Source organism: Acinonyx jubatus, chromosome D2 (genome assembly GCF_027475565.1).
Source record: "Acinonyx jubatus isolate Ajub_Pintada_27869175 chromosome D2, VMU_Ajub_asm_v1.0, whole genome shotgun sequence".
NCBI lineage: Eukaryota > Metazoa > Chordata > Mammalia > Carnivora > Felidae > Acinonyx > Acinonyx jubatus.
The window spans coordinates 58456127-58472968 of NC_069393.1; the positions used below are offsets into that span (position 1 = coordinate 58456127).

At 36.2% G+C, this 16842-nt stretch overlaps 1 protein-coding gene across 7 annotated transcripts in view; it reads left to right on the forward strand.

The window, feature by feature from the left end:
• Window positions 1–16842, forward strand: part of BTRC (beta-transducin repeat containing E3 ubiquitin protein ligase) — a 179236-nt gene that overhangs the window by 99927 nt on the left and 62467 nt on the right. For all 7 annotated transcript variants that reach the window (XM_015063030.3, XM_015063033.3, XM_015063031.3 and 4 more), the window contains one exon: window positions 12377–12466. In XM_015063030.3, coding sequence (XP_014918516.1) covers window positions 12377–12466 — 90 coding nt within the window. The remainder of the gene's footprint in view (window positions 1–12376; window positions 12467–16842) is intronic.

Here is a 16842-nt window from a genome sequence, read left to right on the forward strand (position 1 = left end):
TGAAAAATAAAACTTACAGAAACCAATGCAAGGTGAAACCAAATTTGAATAGCCTGATGTCTCTTAAAGAAATCAGATTATCAAAAGGCCCCCATATGGTTTCACTGGTGAATTCTATGAAATATTGCAGAATAAATAACCCACTCCTGTGCAAACTCAGAAAATAGAGAAGGCAGGAACACTTCTGGACTTGTATTCTGAGGCCACCATTACCGTAATTCCAAAACCTAACAAAGACATTAGTAGAAAAAGAAAATACTGAGGGAGAAAGTCAGGAGACATTGGTCCCTGTGTCACTAAGCCATTTTGTATACCTGCTTTTCCATTCCATATCAGAAGGCAGGAAAGTTGGTGGGGAAAAAAAGGTAATGTATTCTTTTAATTTTCTAAATTTCAGAATAATCTCTTCTATCCACATTAAGTGAAGTGTGAACTTTTATTTAAAGAATGTACAAAGTGGCTACAATTTTCTTTCTACTTTTATTCCTAAAATGTGAAGTCAAAGAAACCATAGCAACTGTTTTCATAGCTTTTATTCATATCTGCAAACAAGGGCAAAGGCCTGGGAGGATACATGAAAGTACTCATTACTTTTTGAAAATGTAGCCTTACAACATGCAACTCCTTTGCTTCACATTGGTGCTAATAGGATCTGTCAGCCCTGCCTTTCTATGTAATTGAGTAAATTGTGACCTCTATCTAATCCTTCCCCCATCCCCCATTCCCTTTGTGTATGTGTCCACTTACCATCCTGAGAACGTGGGCAGTGATAAATAAAGCATTGAGTAGAACTCTCTCAACTCTTTGAAAGCAGCATGATGCCAGCCCTCTAGTTATATTTCTTTAAGTGTTTACGTTTTTCTGTATTCTTTCTCTTGTGTAGCTGGAACCCTGGGGATGCAAAGCCATGAGAGAGGCCAAGAAGCTAACAAAGTAGCTGTCTCCCTTGTTAGCTTGTTCCTTTATTCTTTAAAAACAAGATAAAAACCATCTGGCTCAGGGCATTACATTTTCCTCCCCCATGCACCTCTATAGAAGGAGACTTCACCTGCAGTGAGGGTTTACATTGATTAGGGAGGGAGCAGTAATTCAAGCTTCCATCCTCTTCAAGGATACTTTGCAGTCTTTTAAAGGTGCTGACCCACTGAGTTAAACTGTCAAGGGAGGATAAAAAAGTATCTTCATCCCAGGAGGTAACAGCTGCCAGGTTTTCAACACCTTGCACGCTGCTGGAAAAATGTCACAATTGTCAGCTGAAAGAAAAATGACTGTGTTGTCATCTTCTGTTAATGACTGGGCCTTATAAAGGGAACTACATAAGGCTTTTGGAAGGAATAAGTAGCTGTTTTCCTTTCCTATCCCTGTGCCCCCAAATTCCTATGTTGTTCTGAACAGTACCTTGGAGTAGATCCATAAAACACAGCAGTAAAGATCTTAAACAGCCCCGTATAAGCATGGGGGTCTAACTGGCACAGCTCCTTTATACAGTTGGATGAGTAGGAGGAAAAAAGCACGTCACTGACACAGAAAATGACATTATATTGTGTATTAACAAAACAACAACAACAACAAAAAGTCATTCATAAGCCAGTGAACTGAGAGAAAACATACTGTATTTCTGCTCTTTGGAGGACAATTTGTTTTCAAGCAGCATCCAGATGGGTAAATACCACGACATTTCTTTTTTTCAAGAGAGCCACTTCTTTTCTTCCTTAAAAAAAAAAAACAAAACCAAAAAAAAACACTCACTGAATTTACTTCCTTTAATAGCTCTATAATGTTTGTATATGATGGCATTCCCTTCTTTCTGATTTGATTGATGAGGAGAGAAGGTTTAATGAAGTCCCAGATATTAGCCAGGCAAGTTTTTTTTCTATTTGTTTTAGGTTAGTCATTTTAATTGTATTGAGTAATTAGAAGGTACACACAGCCAGGGGAGCTTTGTTCTGATAATTGCTCAAGAAAACCCATTCCCTATCTGCTGTTGCTTTGTGTTAAGACACTTCTCCCTCTAGTGGCAATAGTAAGCACTTTGACTTGGCAGTAGGCAAGGTGTAATTGCAATATGACAAACTATGCTTAAGGGACTATCTTGTAAATACTTTAGTTTGGAGTTTGGCGTTATTTCATTATATATGTGTGCTTTTTTTTTTCCCTATGAAACTTCCTACCTCTTTTTTACCCCCTGAAGTGCTTTGGGCTTTGGATGGAAAAATATTGTGTGAGATGTTTATTAAAAAAAAAAAAAAAAAAAATCACAGTGCATCCTGGGTAATGTTTTGCAGCTTGACTTAATTTTAGTCATCTGTTTTAATTACCTATTTATAAAAATGCTTTTGCATTTGTAGACATTATTTAATACTTTGGAAGAAGCACCTCATTTGAAATAAATAAATAAATTGTACTTATTTTAAATAGTCCATGTAAAAGATCTTAAAGGTAATTAATGTAGGTCTCTTAAGTAAGACAAAAGTGATCTTTCCAAGTCTGATGAAGTGATTTGTTTATTTAACTTCCCACTTCGGCTGAATCCTTCAGAGTCTAATAACTTTTTTTAAAAACATGGTTTGGCAATTTGTGTCTAGCTACAAAAACCCTTCTTCCAAAAGAAGCAATTTAATAACTGGCTTTCTTAAAATTACTTTGAGGAAGGAAGACTGTATAGGGGGTTGGTGTTTTGTTTTATGTTTATTTCAGGGTAATCATTCTTTGATAAATTGTGTAATCACTGACTTAGTAGAAAAAGTATTATTGAACTCCTGGGTTGCAATGACCATAAAAAGTGTATTTTCATATAGAGACTTGAGATGTTGTGAATAAATTATAAAGGAAACAGCTTATATGCTGGTCGAAGCCCATATGGACCAATTCATTTTGTGTTCAGTGCTTAATGTGGATGTACCATTAAAAAAACAAAATGGTGAGGGGAGCCTATTGTGCCCTTTTGTATGAGTCTTTTAAAAATCTGCCCTAAGAGTACTTTGGGAGGAGATCAGATAGAGCATTGCATCCATTGAATGAGATTGGGTAGCATCAGCGTGGCATTTTTAAAGCCCAGTCCCAGCTTCCCTAGATGTCGCCTTGTAGTTTGCTTTTTCTATCCCATATTCTTGCTGGGAACTTGATTTGATGTTACCATATATCTGAAAGTCCCCGTCTCCCCCCTCCCTGTACCCCCCTGTACTGCCCCCCAATCGCTGCCCATTTTCATTATACCATATCTTGTTTTGCTATAGGGCTGCTGAACAGATTTCTTAAGCAGCTTTTTGCAAGGTTAAAAGAATGCAGCCTGGTAACAAGTTTGTGTCATTTTAAATATATACCTTCTAGTAAATAAGGAGAAGTCTGGCAATCAATCCCTTTTAGTGTGTTATATGTTTCACCTGACAACTAAACCTTCTATTGATTAGCCATTACTTTGTTAGATAATCCTATGTCATTGAATCCATTGTAAAAAATTAAACTCTTTAAAATGTTTTACCCTAGCAGCACTGTGAAAATTGAAAACTTGTTCAGAATTACAGCCTGCTTTCACAAAGAAGGTAGTTTTCAGCAAGGCATCTTACTGGTTTATGCTTATGTGCTTTATATGCAATATAAAAACGTATTAAAGTACTCCAACGCAAAATTCTCTGCCTCTGGTTCAGCAGTGAGGCTACCTTTCCGAATGTTGCATGGGGACAGAGCGTATCTTGCCAGTGGCAATTATACTCACTAGTTTAATTCTAGCCTGGAAGAAGTCTTAGTAAAATATTGAATGTAAAATACTGAATTTTTTAGCCTTTTTATTCCAGGGTGATCTTAAGACTGTGACAAGTTTTAGTTTACTAAGCTATGTGACTTTCTTGGGAGGTAAACAAGATCATATGCCCATTTTACAGATGGGATGTCTAGAAAATAAAAGCTTATGCATAGGCTTACTCTAGAGACTCCTGCAGGACTAGAACTGTTTTCTTGAATCTGTCTAATGTTCCTCTGAGTGTCTTCTATCCATTTCTGAGGGGAAAAGGAATTGTCTAACCTACCATAACTATTTTTTTCCTAGAAAATAGCGTATTTTTATTAATTATGCAAACGTTTAGTCCTTTTTCCTCTAAAATATTAACTGCATACTGAAGTAAAATTTTCATACAGTGAACTGCATAGATATTGTATAAGTCAGTGAGTTAATGATGAGTCTATCTACCTGTGTAACCACCACCCTCATCAAGCTATAGAACATTTTCATTACCCAAGAAAGTTTCCTTGGTCTCCTTCCCAATCAGTTTTCCCATCGCCAGTGAATCAAAAACTGGTCAGCTTACTCTCATAGGTTAGTTTCACCTTTTCTAGAATTTCATGTAATAGAATCATAGATTTTTGGAGTCTGACTTTCACTCAGTGTAATTTTATGACATCCATTTTATACCACTGTATCAGTAGTTTATTCTTTTGATATATCTGTTGAATAAGTACATTATAGTTTGTTTTCCATTCTTTTGATGGACACCTAAGCTGCTTGCATTTTTGTAAGTGAAGTTGCTATGGATGTTCTTATATAAAGCTTTTTTAGTGAGCATATGTTGAATACTTTTTGATGTGCTTATTAGCTATTCAGATATTTTGTGAAGTATCTGTTTAAGTTTTTTGCCATTTAAAAAAATTGCATTGTCTTATTATTGAGTTCTAGAACTCAATTGTATTGAGTTCTGTTGAGTTCTAGCTGCTGGCTCTGTGAGATATGTGTTCTGTGTTTTCTCATAATATATGGCTTGCTTATTCATGGTGTGTTTTGATGAAAAGTTTCTAATTTTTGAATGAAACCCTATCTGTCAATCATTACCCCATGATTTGTACATATTCTAGGTTTTCTTCCAGAAGGTTTGTAAGTTTTAGCTTTTACCCTTTAGTCCATCTCAAATTAGTTCTTATGAGTGCTGTTCATTATTTTACCTACACTTTTTTATTCAGTTTTTTTGACACCATTGTTGAAAAGTCTTTTCTTTCCCCCAATGAATTCCAGAAGTGTCGCTGCCAAAAATCAGTTGGTTGTACAAGTGTATTCTATTTCTTTCTCTCTCTCTCTCTCTTTTTTTTTTTTAATATTTATTTATTTTGAGAGAGAGAGAGAGAGTGGGGAGGGGAAGGGGGGTGCGGGAGACAGAATCCCAAGCAGGCTCTGCATTGTCAGCAGAGAGCCTGATGCAGCGCTCCATCTCATGAACCCTGAGATCATGACCTGAGCCAAAATCAAGAGTCTGACACTTAACCGACCCAGCCACACAGGTGCCCCCGGTGTAGTCTATTTCTGCACCTCCTGGAAAAGAGGGTGCTGCTGGGATGCAGAGCAAAGGGTAATAGCAGCTGAGGCACTGGCCAACCCCTACTTCAAATCCACACAGAGGATGAGCTCAGAGTACCTTTTCTTTTTAGAAGTGTCTGTCCTTGCACCAAATACTACACTGTCTTCATCATTGTAGCTTTAGTAAGTCTTGAAATCAGGTAGTGTGTGTGAGTCTTCCATGTCCTTTTTTTTTAATTAAAAAAAAATTTTTTTTAATTTATTGTTGAGAGAGAGAAACAGAACACAAGTCGGGGGGGGGGGGAGGGAGGCAGAGAGAGGGAGACACGGAATCCGAAGCAGGCTCCAGGCTCTGAGTAAGCTGTCAGCACAGAGCGCAATGGGGGGCTTGAACCCCTGAACCGTGAGATCATGACCTGAGCCGAAGTTGGATGCTCAACTAACTGAGCCACCCAGGTGCCCCAAGTCTTCCATATTCTTAATTTTAATATTATTTTGGCTATCATAGATACTTTGCATTTCTATATAGATTTTAGAATCAACTTAGTTTCTTTTAAGAAGTCTGTGGGTTTTGATTTGGATTTTATTGAAACCATGTATCCATTTGAGTAGAATTAACCTCGCTGTAATATTGAGTTTTCCAGTCTGTAAACATGGTATATATCTGCATTTAATTGTCTTTCTAAATTTTTCTGAGCAATGTTTCTTAGTTTTCAGTGTATATTTCTTACTCAGTTCTAACTCTTTAATCTTTTTTCAGTGTTATTGTAAATTTTTTCATTCTCTAATTGTTTGTTGCTAGAAAATATAAATTGATTTTTGACTCTTGACCTTATTTCCTATCATTTGTTACTAAAGACAGTTTTATTTCTTCTTTTCCAACATATTTGCCATTTGTTTCCCTTTTTTGCTTTATTTGAATGGCAGTGGCCTCCAATACAATGTTGAATAGATGTGGTAAGAGAACAACATCTTTGCCTTCCTTGTCCCCAATCTCAGAGGGACTGTATTTGGTCTTTCACTACTAAGTATGATGTTAGTTAACATTTTTTTAGCCACTCTTTGTGGGATTAAGAACGTTCCCTTTTATTTCTAGTTTGCTGAGATTTTGGTTTGTTTTTGTTGTTGTTATTGTCATCATGAATGGGTGTTTAATTTTGTCAAATGCTCCCATCCACACTTATTCTGTTAATATGGTGAATTACATTAATTGAATTTATTAAGACTTTTTGTGTCTGTGTTCATGGGGGATATTGGCCTGTAGTTTTCTTTCTAATGTCTGTGTCAGTTTTTGGTGTTAGGATTATGATGCCCTGATAAAATGAGATGAGAAGTCTTCTCCTCCTCCTCCTCTGTTTTCTAAAAGTGTTTGTGTATAGTTCTGGTATTATTTCTTTCATATTACTTAATAGAATTCACCAGTGAAACCATCTGGGTAGAAGTTTTCTTTATGGGAGGATTTTTTAAAATTTATGTGGAATAATTGTTTATTACAATTTTAATTTCTTTAATAGATGCAGAGCTATTCAGATTTTCTATTATTGTGTCAGTTTTGGTAATTTATGTTTTTCAAGAAATGTACCTTATTCAACAGATTACAGACTGTATTTTTTTTATTTTAATACTGAGATTATCCCATATTGGGTTACTAAAAGCCCCTTTAAGCTGGCATCATTCCCCTCTGACACATCGCCATCATTCCCTGCAGATCTCCAGGTTCATCTTGTATTTTCACCATCCAGTCCTGTAACCAGCCATTTCTCCAGAGAGCTATGGTTCCTTTTAGTGTAAAATGGTATCTAGAAGCCAAGATTTTACATCTGGGTTTATATATTTGAAAACCATAAATTCACATTGGTACCTTCAATTCCAATTCAGCACCACAGAGTTTGTTCTAGATCTCTTCCTTTTCATATTTATAATTCTCTTTTCTAATTGTAAGAAACCTGGTTTGAGATTTTTTTTTTTCCTTCTAGCAATTTGAAAATGTTATTTCTTGTCTTCTAGCCTTTGTTGTTTATGGTGAAGAGTCTGCCTTTATTTATATTGTTGGCTCCCATGTATGAAGCATCCATCTTTTTTCTTTGGCTGCTTTCAAAGTTTTGTCTGTATTGGTTTTCAGCAATTTTGACTGTGTGTAGTTCTTGTTATCTTTGTATTTAATCTCCCTAGAGTTTGCTGATCTTCGATCAGTAAGCCAGTGGTTTTCACCAAATTTGAGAAATATTTGATCACTATTTTTATAACTTTTGTGCCCCATTATCACTTCTCTTCTAGGTTTCCAATTACACATATGTTAGATTATTGACATTTATTCCACAGATAATTGAGACTCTATTCATTTCTTTTTCTTTCCCTGTCTCTATTCTCCAGTTTGGATAATTTCAGTTGATCTGTCTTCATTGACTTTTTTTTCCCTGCTATCTCCAATCTGCTTTTAAGCCCATATAGTAAATTTTAAATTTCAGATAATACACTTTTCAGTTGTAGTTTCTGTCCGGTTCATTTTGGATTTTCATTTTTTTCTGGTGAAAATTTCTGTTCATTCATTATGACTGTCTTTCATTTAAGATGTTGAACATTCATTATAGCTTCTGTAAAGCTTTTATATGCTGATTCCCATACAAGATCATCTCAGGGTCATTTTTTATCCTTTTTTCTCTTGACTATGGGTTCCATTTATCTGCTTTTTCTCATGTCTAGCAGTTTTTTTATTATATTGTAGAATTATAAATGACTAATTGCGATGACCCTGGATTCTTTTATCTAACACCGATTAACTTACTGACTGATCACATGACTTCATAGAGTCTTGGTTCCATGTTTGTTAGGGCAAGTATGTTTTGATTTTGCCCTTGGTCTTAAGGTAGATCCCTTACTCCTTAGACTTACTATTTATTCTCAGTGTAGGGTTTTCCAACTTTTCAGTGGAAAGTTTGAGATGCCTATCAAATTCCTCTAACTTAGTAGGAATCATATTCTAAACTATGTCTCCCCTCATGGGCAGCAGCTAGAATCTCTGCTTGGATCTTTCAGTCTTCTGTCATTTTCCATTGGAATCCTTAGAGTGTCCCATTCATGTATGTAGTTTGGAGATTAGCCATGGATTTGAGGGGAATTGTGCCTCCCCTATGGGTCTATTTTCTACGATTTCTCTTCTCAGTCTCCAGCCACTGTGGCAGTCCAGAACTCCATCCTTTGACATATCAAGCCAATAGAATGGCTTTCTAATTGAATTTTAGTCACCCTGCACCAAGTAGATTGGTGAGTACCCTTAGAGAAAAAGCACATAAACAAGGATGTTACCCAGTGTGATTCTCCTCTTTCAAGGTCAGTCCACACCCTTCCTCCCCCTCTTCTTCACCTACTCTCCCCCCCCCCCCCCCCCCGTTCCTGACTAAGTCAATCTCTGGTGCTTTTAAGTAGTAATTTTAAAATATCCCCCCCCCCCCCGCCATGGTTTATAATTGTTGCCTTATGAGGGTTAATCCCATATAAATATCTCTACCATTTTTGGAACTTGAGCTCTGTGGCTTACAGTTTTTATGTTATTCAGTATATACTAGTTACTTCATAAGTGTCTTTTAAAAATATAGGAAGTTTTATTTAAAGACTTTTGTGTTGTCTGTACATGCATAATGTTTGTGGTATTAGTAGCTGCAAAAGAAGTACTGAATCCTGAGCCCAGAAGATTCATGTACCAATACCTGCTATACAAATGATCCAATTTATTCCTTTGAAATATGTTTTGAAATAATTTCAACTTAAATAATATAAGAGTAAAATAGTTCAGTGGATAAATTTTTAAAGTTTAACTTGTCTAAATGGAAAACCAATTTTATAATACTTTTTCTCCATTTTCTTAGATTTTTTTTACCTACACCTTTCCAAAGAATTGACCAAAAATGAATAACTTAAAATATCTATGCATCCATTGCTGACATAAATAAATAGGAGAAATCATGGCTCTTCCTCACAGAAAACATTCCATTTAGTAAATATGGAAGGAAAGAGGGAAATTCACCCTCAGGGGAAAAATCACCATCTGGGGCGCCTGGGTGGCTCATTTGGTTAAGCATCCAACTCTTGATTTCAGCTCAGGTCATGATTTCACAGTTTGTGAGATCAAGCCCCCATCAGACTCCATGCTGTCAGCTTGGGATTCTCTCTCTCTCTTTTTCTCTGCCTCTCCTCTGCTGTGCACATGCTCTCTCTCAAAATAAATAAACATTTTATAAAATTTAAAAAGGGGCATCTGGGCAGTTCAGTCAGTTAAGTGTCCGACTCTTGACTTCTCCGCTCAGATCATGAGCTCGCAGTTTGTGGGTTTGAGCCCCATGTCAGGCTCTGCACTGGTAGTGGGATTCTCTCTCTCCTCTCTCTTGTGTGCACATGTTCGTGCTCTCTCTCTCAAAATAAATAAACTTAAAAGAGTAAAAATAAATTTAAAAAAAATCACTGTCAGAACACTACACTAAAAATTACCATAGGCAAGATCTACCAGTAGATGCTAAAATTAGCAGGCTGAAGTTGAAACGGAAACAGTATATTTGCATAGTCTCAATATTTCCCCCAATATATTTAGTAATTCCCAAAGGAAGAATAATAAACTTATAATGGAAAATCTTGTCAGACATGACCTTAGGCAAGTGATAAAGGTTAACATCACTATAAATACTTATTAACCTACCTCCTGACTTACTTGATGCATTGAGAAGGGCACATCTCTTATGTGGTATTATTCCCAATAATGTATAACTTCCATCTGATCGTGAGAAAACATGAGACAAAGCCAGATTGAGAGGCATTATATAGATTAATCAGTTCTCTTCAGAAGTGTCATAATCATAAAAGATAAGACTGAAATTGTCACAGATTAGAGGATACTAAGGAGACATGGTAACTAAATTCAATGTGGGATCTTAGGTTAGATCCTGAACAGAGGTTCTGCCTGGGTAGCTCAGTTGGTTAAGGGTCTGACTCTTGCGTTTGGCTCAGGCCATGATCTCACGGTTCATGAGTTTGAACCCTGCATCTGTTACGGAGCCTGCTTGGGATTCTCTCTCTTAATTTCTCTCTGCCCCTTTCCCCAACTCAAAATAAACCAGGGCGGGCGGTGGGGGGAGATCCTGAACAATAAAAGGATATTAGTGAGAAAAGTGGTGAAACTAAAAATAAATTCTTTATATTGTACTATGTTAATTTACTTAACTTTGGTAAGTCTTTTGTGGTTACATAAGACATTAACATAAGGGGAAGCTGGGGGAGGGTATACAGGAACTTATTTTTGCAACTACTGTGTAAATCTAGAATTTAAAAAATGGATTCTTTTCTATTATTGGTTATGAGAGATTGCTTACGTCTTTTTTAAAAAAAAATTTTTTTTAACGTTTATTTCTGAGACAGAGAGAGACAGAGCACGAGTTGGGGAGGGGCAGAGAGAGGGAGACACGGAATCAGAAGCAGGCTCCAGACTCTGAGCTGTCAGCACAGAGCCCAACGTGGGGCTCGAACTCACAAACCATGAGATTATGACCTAAGCTGAAATCAGTCGCTCAACCAACTGAGCCATCCAGGCGCCCTGAGATCGCCTGTGTCTTAAGATTTTTCTCTTTAATTCCAACACATATGGTTCTCCAGCATAGTAGTTCTCAAAGAGTGTTCCTAAACCAACAGCATTCATATCAACTGGGGATTTGTTATAAATGCAAATTCTCAGAAGCCTGGGGATGGGACCTAACAATCTGTGTTTTAACAAGCCCTCCAGATGACTCTGATGCATGCTAAAGTTTGAGAACCATGATTTGTACCATCAATTAAAACTTAGACTATAAGAAAACATTGTTTTACTATATTGGCCAGTTATTAATAATGTTTGCTTACCATTTTTTCAGATTGTGGTAAAATCCATGTAACATAACAACCTCTTAATCATTTTTAAATGTACGGTTCAGTGGATTAAATATATTTACATTATTATGTAATTGTCACCACCATCCATCCCCATAACTCTTTTCATCTTGTAAAACTGAAACTCTATACCAGCCTCTGGCAACCACTTATCAGTATTTATCTTTTTGTAACTAGCTTATTCCACCTACCATAATGTCCTCAAGGTTCATCCATATTGTCCTAGATGTCAGAATGTTCTTCCTTTTTTTTTTTAACTTTCTTTTAATGTTTATTTATTTGTTTTGAGAGAGAGCGAGACAGAGAGTGAGAGAGCAGGGGAGGGGCAGAGAGAGAGGAAGAGAGAGACTCCCAAGCAGGATCCGTGCTGTTAGCACAGAGCTGGACGCAGAGCTCGATCTCATGAACCATGAAATCATGACTTGAGCCAAGATCAAGTGTCCAGTGACTAACCGACTGAGCCACCCAGGTGCCCCAGAATGTCCTTCCTTTTTACGGCTGAATACTATTCCATTGATGTACATGCCACATTTTGCTTGTCCCTTCATCTGTTAGTGGATATTTGGGTTGCTTCCATGTGAATAATGCTGCTATGAACATGGATGTAGAAATATCTTTTTAAGACTGCTTTCAATTCTTTTGGGTATACATCCAGAAGTGGCATTGTTGGATCATATGGTAATTCTAATTTTAATTTTTTGAGGAACCATTACCATGCTGTCGTCCACAGCAGCTGTATCCTTTTACATTCCCACTGGCAGTGCTCAATGGTTCCAATTGTTCCACATCCTTGCCAACACTTACTGTTTTCTGTTTTTTAATAGTAACCATCTTAGTGGGTATGAAGTGGTATCTCATTGTGGTTTCATTTCTGAGCTGATGTGCTTGTTGGCCATTTGTATTTCTTCAGAGAAATGTCTAAGTTCTTTGCACATTTTTGAATAGCCCCATCACCTTCCAGCAGATCACTGCTGCTTACATACTTGTTCATGAGTTCATCTTTGGCTCTTGTGGGCTCTCACTTTCTTTGCTTCCTGTTGTCTACCTTGTTTCCAGTTCGCATAAATCTGGAATTTATACATAGGTCTATTTGTACGTTGATTTTGAGAAATGGAACAAAATTTGAAAACTGTATATGACAGCATTTTAATATTTAAACCTGTTTCCAAAAAATTCTCATTACAGACTTACAACAGCTGTGCCAGACTCTGCTTAAACCAAGAAACAGTATGTCTAGCAAGCACTGCTATGAAGACTGAAAATTGTGTGGCCAAAGTAAGTAATATTACTCATCAATATGCATTATACCGCATCTTAACAGTGCTTTATCTGTAAACATCTTTATATCATATTGCTATTAAAGATCATCACAAGATTTTATATTAAAAAAAAAAATACAGGAGACATCATTTTATCCAAAGCAGATTGCAAGTTGGAGTCTCCATCTTTTCAGTTGCAAAAGAATCTTTTGATTATGCATTCTGGTCACACTTCAGTCGAATTCACATTTGTTACTTGACACTAGTTATGGATTATTACAAATAAATAAGATTCATGAAAGAAAATATACAATTACTTTTATAAGGTTGTTCATGGGTTTTAAATGTAATTAAGTATAGGGTATCCATTGCAAGGATTGTGAGATACACTATAGAAAATCCAGTTATTATAATACGATTATTATTTATTGAAAGGCTAATGATAGAAATATTGCTTGTGGTGATTTTGATCTGAGTGTACAAGTACGTTTTATCGTGCATATGCTCTACCTTTTCTCGTGCACAAAATGTATGTATATCTACAGATATAAAATTAATCACACATTAGAGATCTTATGATCTAATAATTACATTAACTATGGCTCAAATCTTTCAAGTATCTCTAATTAGTTAGGAACTTTGACCTAAATTTCGATATCAGCCATTTTGATTATTCCAGGACTAAGTAAAATTCCAGTATGGGCTCGGTTTCTAGACTTTTACTTTGCATATATGCAAAATTATTGTTTTAATAGCTATTCAGGGATTTGTCACTGTTACAACATTTCCAACTTTAACTACTTAAGTTTAGTCTATCTTATTATACTAAGGCTTTCAGTTACTTGCTGTTATTATTAGAGCCAGACCTGGTAATCAGGTAGTCTCCATCCTTTACTAAAAAATCAAAGGACAGCAATATTTTTTATTATTTTTATTTTCTTTCTTAAAACATAGTCACTGGACCTACTTAATCAACTGAAATCATACTAACTATAACCATTAGAAATGATCCATATAATAAGTGTCAGAATTTATTTAAAATTATGGTTTAAAAAGTTGGTTAAGTGTCTCCTAAATTAGAGTGTCTTAGTAACTTGCTGTAAAATATGAAAATAATAAATTACATGTATTTATTTTTTCAGCCATTTAGTCACAACTAACAAGTGCTAATTGACCCTATTTTGTGTCTGGCATTTGTACATTGAAATGGGGGACCAATTATTTGGGCCTCTGAAAATAATCTTCCTCCTTTTTGGCCACATTGCTCAGTTTCATCACAAGTGGGTGACTTCTGGCTAAACAAGGTAAAATCTTAGCATGAGCACCGATCCAAGGACAGGGTGACAATTTTAATGAGTTTCATTGAGAGCTGGCCAAGTGAGCATCTGTTCCTTTTGTTTTCTCCATACTTTGTAAGCCAGGATTTCTAAGCTATATAGTCATGTTGGTGTGTGTCTGTATGATGTGTTTTGTTTTGTTTTTCTCCCACCCTGTACTTCAGTGGTGCATGGTTAGAAATCTTCTGGCATCTGGCACAATGGCATAATTTCTTCTGTGCTCTTGGGTGAGGAAATAAGTTTGCTCTTTGCTGCTCATCTGTCTGTTTCCTTTGCTCCCAGATGGTGACCCTCTCATCCCACTCTTGCTTATTTTAACATTATTCTGACACTTAGATCCTTTCATCGTCTCCTTAAATACCCTAATTTAATAATGATTTCTATCATTTCCTATTGGAACCTACCTAACTTTCTGGTTCCTTTTGTTGGCCCACATCCTGGCTTCTGGTTCATTGCTTCAGATTTGAGCCAAATAATTAGTTGATCAATGGCAAATAAAAACACGTAGCTAAAATTATGTCTTTCTTGTAACAGCCTCCAGTAGGTACCAGTAACATGAGGAGTTTTCCCTTTCTATTTCCCTTCCGTAAGAGTTTTCCCTTTTCTATTTACATATGTTATGTGTACCTCATGATTCTGTGCTGTTTCTGTTGGCCTTATTTATTGCTTGACCTGTGAAAGGTAATGACTTGCCATTATTTTTGTAGGTCTACAAGCTTGTCCTGTTTCCTGCTCTTCACCTTTAGCCCTTAACTGAGTAGTTTCATCTGCTACACTTGATATGGCTGCAGTGGTTTTTAACTTGGTACAGGTGTCCGTTGTTGATTCAGACAGTACTCCCGAGTGGCCTTGAATGTCCAACCATCTCCATGTGAGAGCACCTATAATATAGTGCTGTCAGCCATTTTTTCCTCTAGCTCAAAGCAGCTAATTCTGATGAGTGACTTTGATTTGGGTGAAAATAGTAGTTACTGTTATTGAATATTGTTTATTATGAGTTTTAGAGAAGACATCAATACCAGTTGTTCCCTGAAAAACAGCAAAGTTGTTAAGTTCAGACCCTGTAGTACATAGTATGTGACTCTTCTTTGGCAGAAATAGCTTACAATAAATGTTTCATAATAGGTCTATGAAAACGGGCCCATTCATCCTCTTTAGAATACAAGAAAACAAAGTGGTAAGAAAAACTACGGCCACTCTAGGTTAATAATAATCTGAATCTCTAACTTGAAGAATGAGACCGAGGAAAAGATTTAAAAATAAAAATGGGGTCATTTTATCAGTATAACCTGGTCTGAGTAATATTTGGAGGCATTGAAATATCTTTTATTTTCTTCCAAAGCCTTCTTTTCTTTCTAATTATAGGTCTGTAGTTCATGAGATTTGTTTGGAACATGATGAGCTCTGTATTTATTGTAGCTTTAAATGGACAGTCATTATTGACTGCCAGCTTAGTCTTTAAAATCAATAATTACATTGTACCTAATTGTCAACCTTCATGATGTTTTTTAATTGGTAAAGAAAGCTAACTAGAAAAATGAAGAGCATTACTTTTTTATGTTATCTTGTTGGTGACTTTCTATTTAAATATTACTGAAAATTTTGGGTTCAGGGTTTTCCTAATTTACTTTTTACACATACATGCATGCACAGAATTAAAATTGAGTTGTTTGAACACAGCTACCGACATACCTGCCCAGGTGGGAGAAGTTATGCCTCTTTATGTTTGGAAAATAAACCTCTTCAGTAGTCCTTTGTAGATGTTCTGTATTGTAGTTGTTTGTTGTTACTGTTTTTTACTTGAGACTAATAATCTGTTTGCAACTGACTGAGACAGAAAAATGTGATGTTCCTTTCCACTCACTCCAGATTTTGATAGAAGACTTGTTTTATTTATTTCCAAAATTATATCCGCAGGAAACAAGCTGTTTAAATTCAGATTATGCTGAAGCAAAATGGTCCTGGTATGAGAAGCAACGTGCTGTTTTACGAGCACAGAGTCCCTTTTCTCATAACTGATTGATAGTAAATATTTTCCTGAAGAATTATTGCCAACCATGAACAGTGCAACTGTTTCACTTTTTTTCCGTGCTACTTGCTGTACCAGCCATTGTCGGTAATTAAGATCTACAATTCACAATGCAGACGTTTGCACTTCCTCTGGGTCTGCGCTATTTATAAGGCATTTCAGCTGTTCAGAGTTTCTTTTGAGTTTTAAACTACATGTTAACAGGCTTCTTTAACATACTGTTCCACAAGTAGCATGTCAGATGGTCCATTCTTTGCACAGGCCTCTCTGTCGGGTCTAAACATTAGCTTTGTGGAGAATATATTAACATGGAACCATATCATTGAGGCCAATAAGGTTGGAAAAACTCCGGCATGTTAATGTGTTACACATTAGGCATATTGCTGTTTCAAAAAGGCAGGAATAAAGTTCAGAAGTACTATTTTTTTTCTTTCATTTTACAGATGTTCATATGATTTTAATGAGTGTGAATGGGAGTTATAGAGAGGCTCTGAGAAATACTAGTAAAGTGACATTTCCCAGCTCGCTTTCAGGTAATAATAGAATAATAGAATCAAGGACCATTATTATAGACAAGAGTTTGTGTGTTTGTCAGATTAAAGATGCAAGAATACATCTTCTAGATGTACATGATATTTAGGAGTACAGACGAGGGACACCAAAATGGATCAGCTGATTGACGGCACGTTTGTTGTATAATCATCTTCAGGAACCTTAAGTAGCATATGCCATTGGAGAGGAAACTGTAAACAGGAATCCTGGTCTATATTAATTCGATAAAATTAAAAGTCATGTTTAACCATTTCAAGAGCATTAATTTCAAAAGGAAAAAAAAAAAAGTCCAGACCCCAGTGAGAATCTTGAACTATGCCCTTGAATGAGAGAACTGCCTATATAGTCTCCTTACTAACTGCACTCATTGCTAAACATACAGGAGAAAGAAACAAGAAGCAGAAAGCTGTCAACAGAGTATGTGTAAAACTTTGCCTTGAGTGGATATCAGACTGGCTGTTAGAAGCCTAAAGT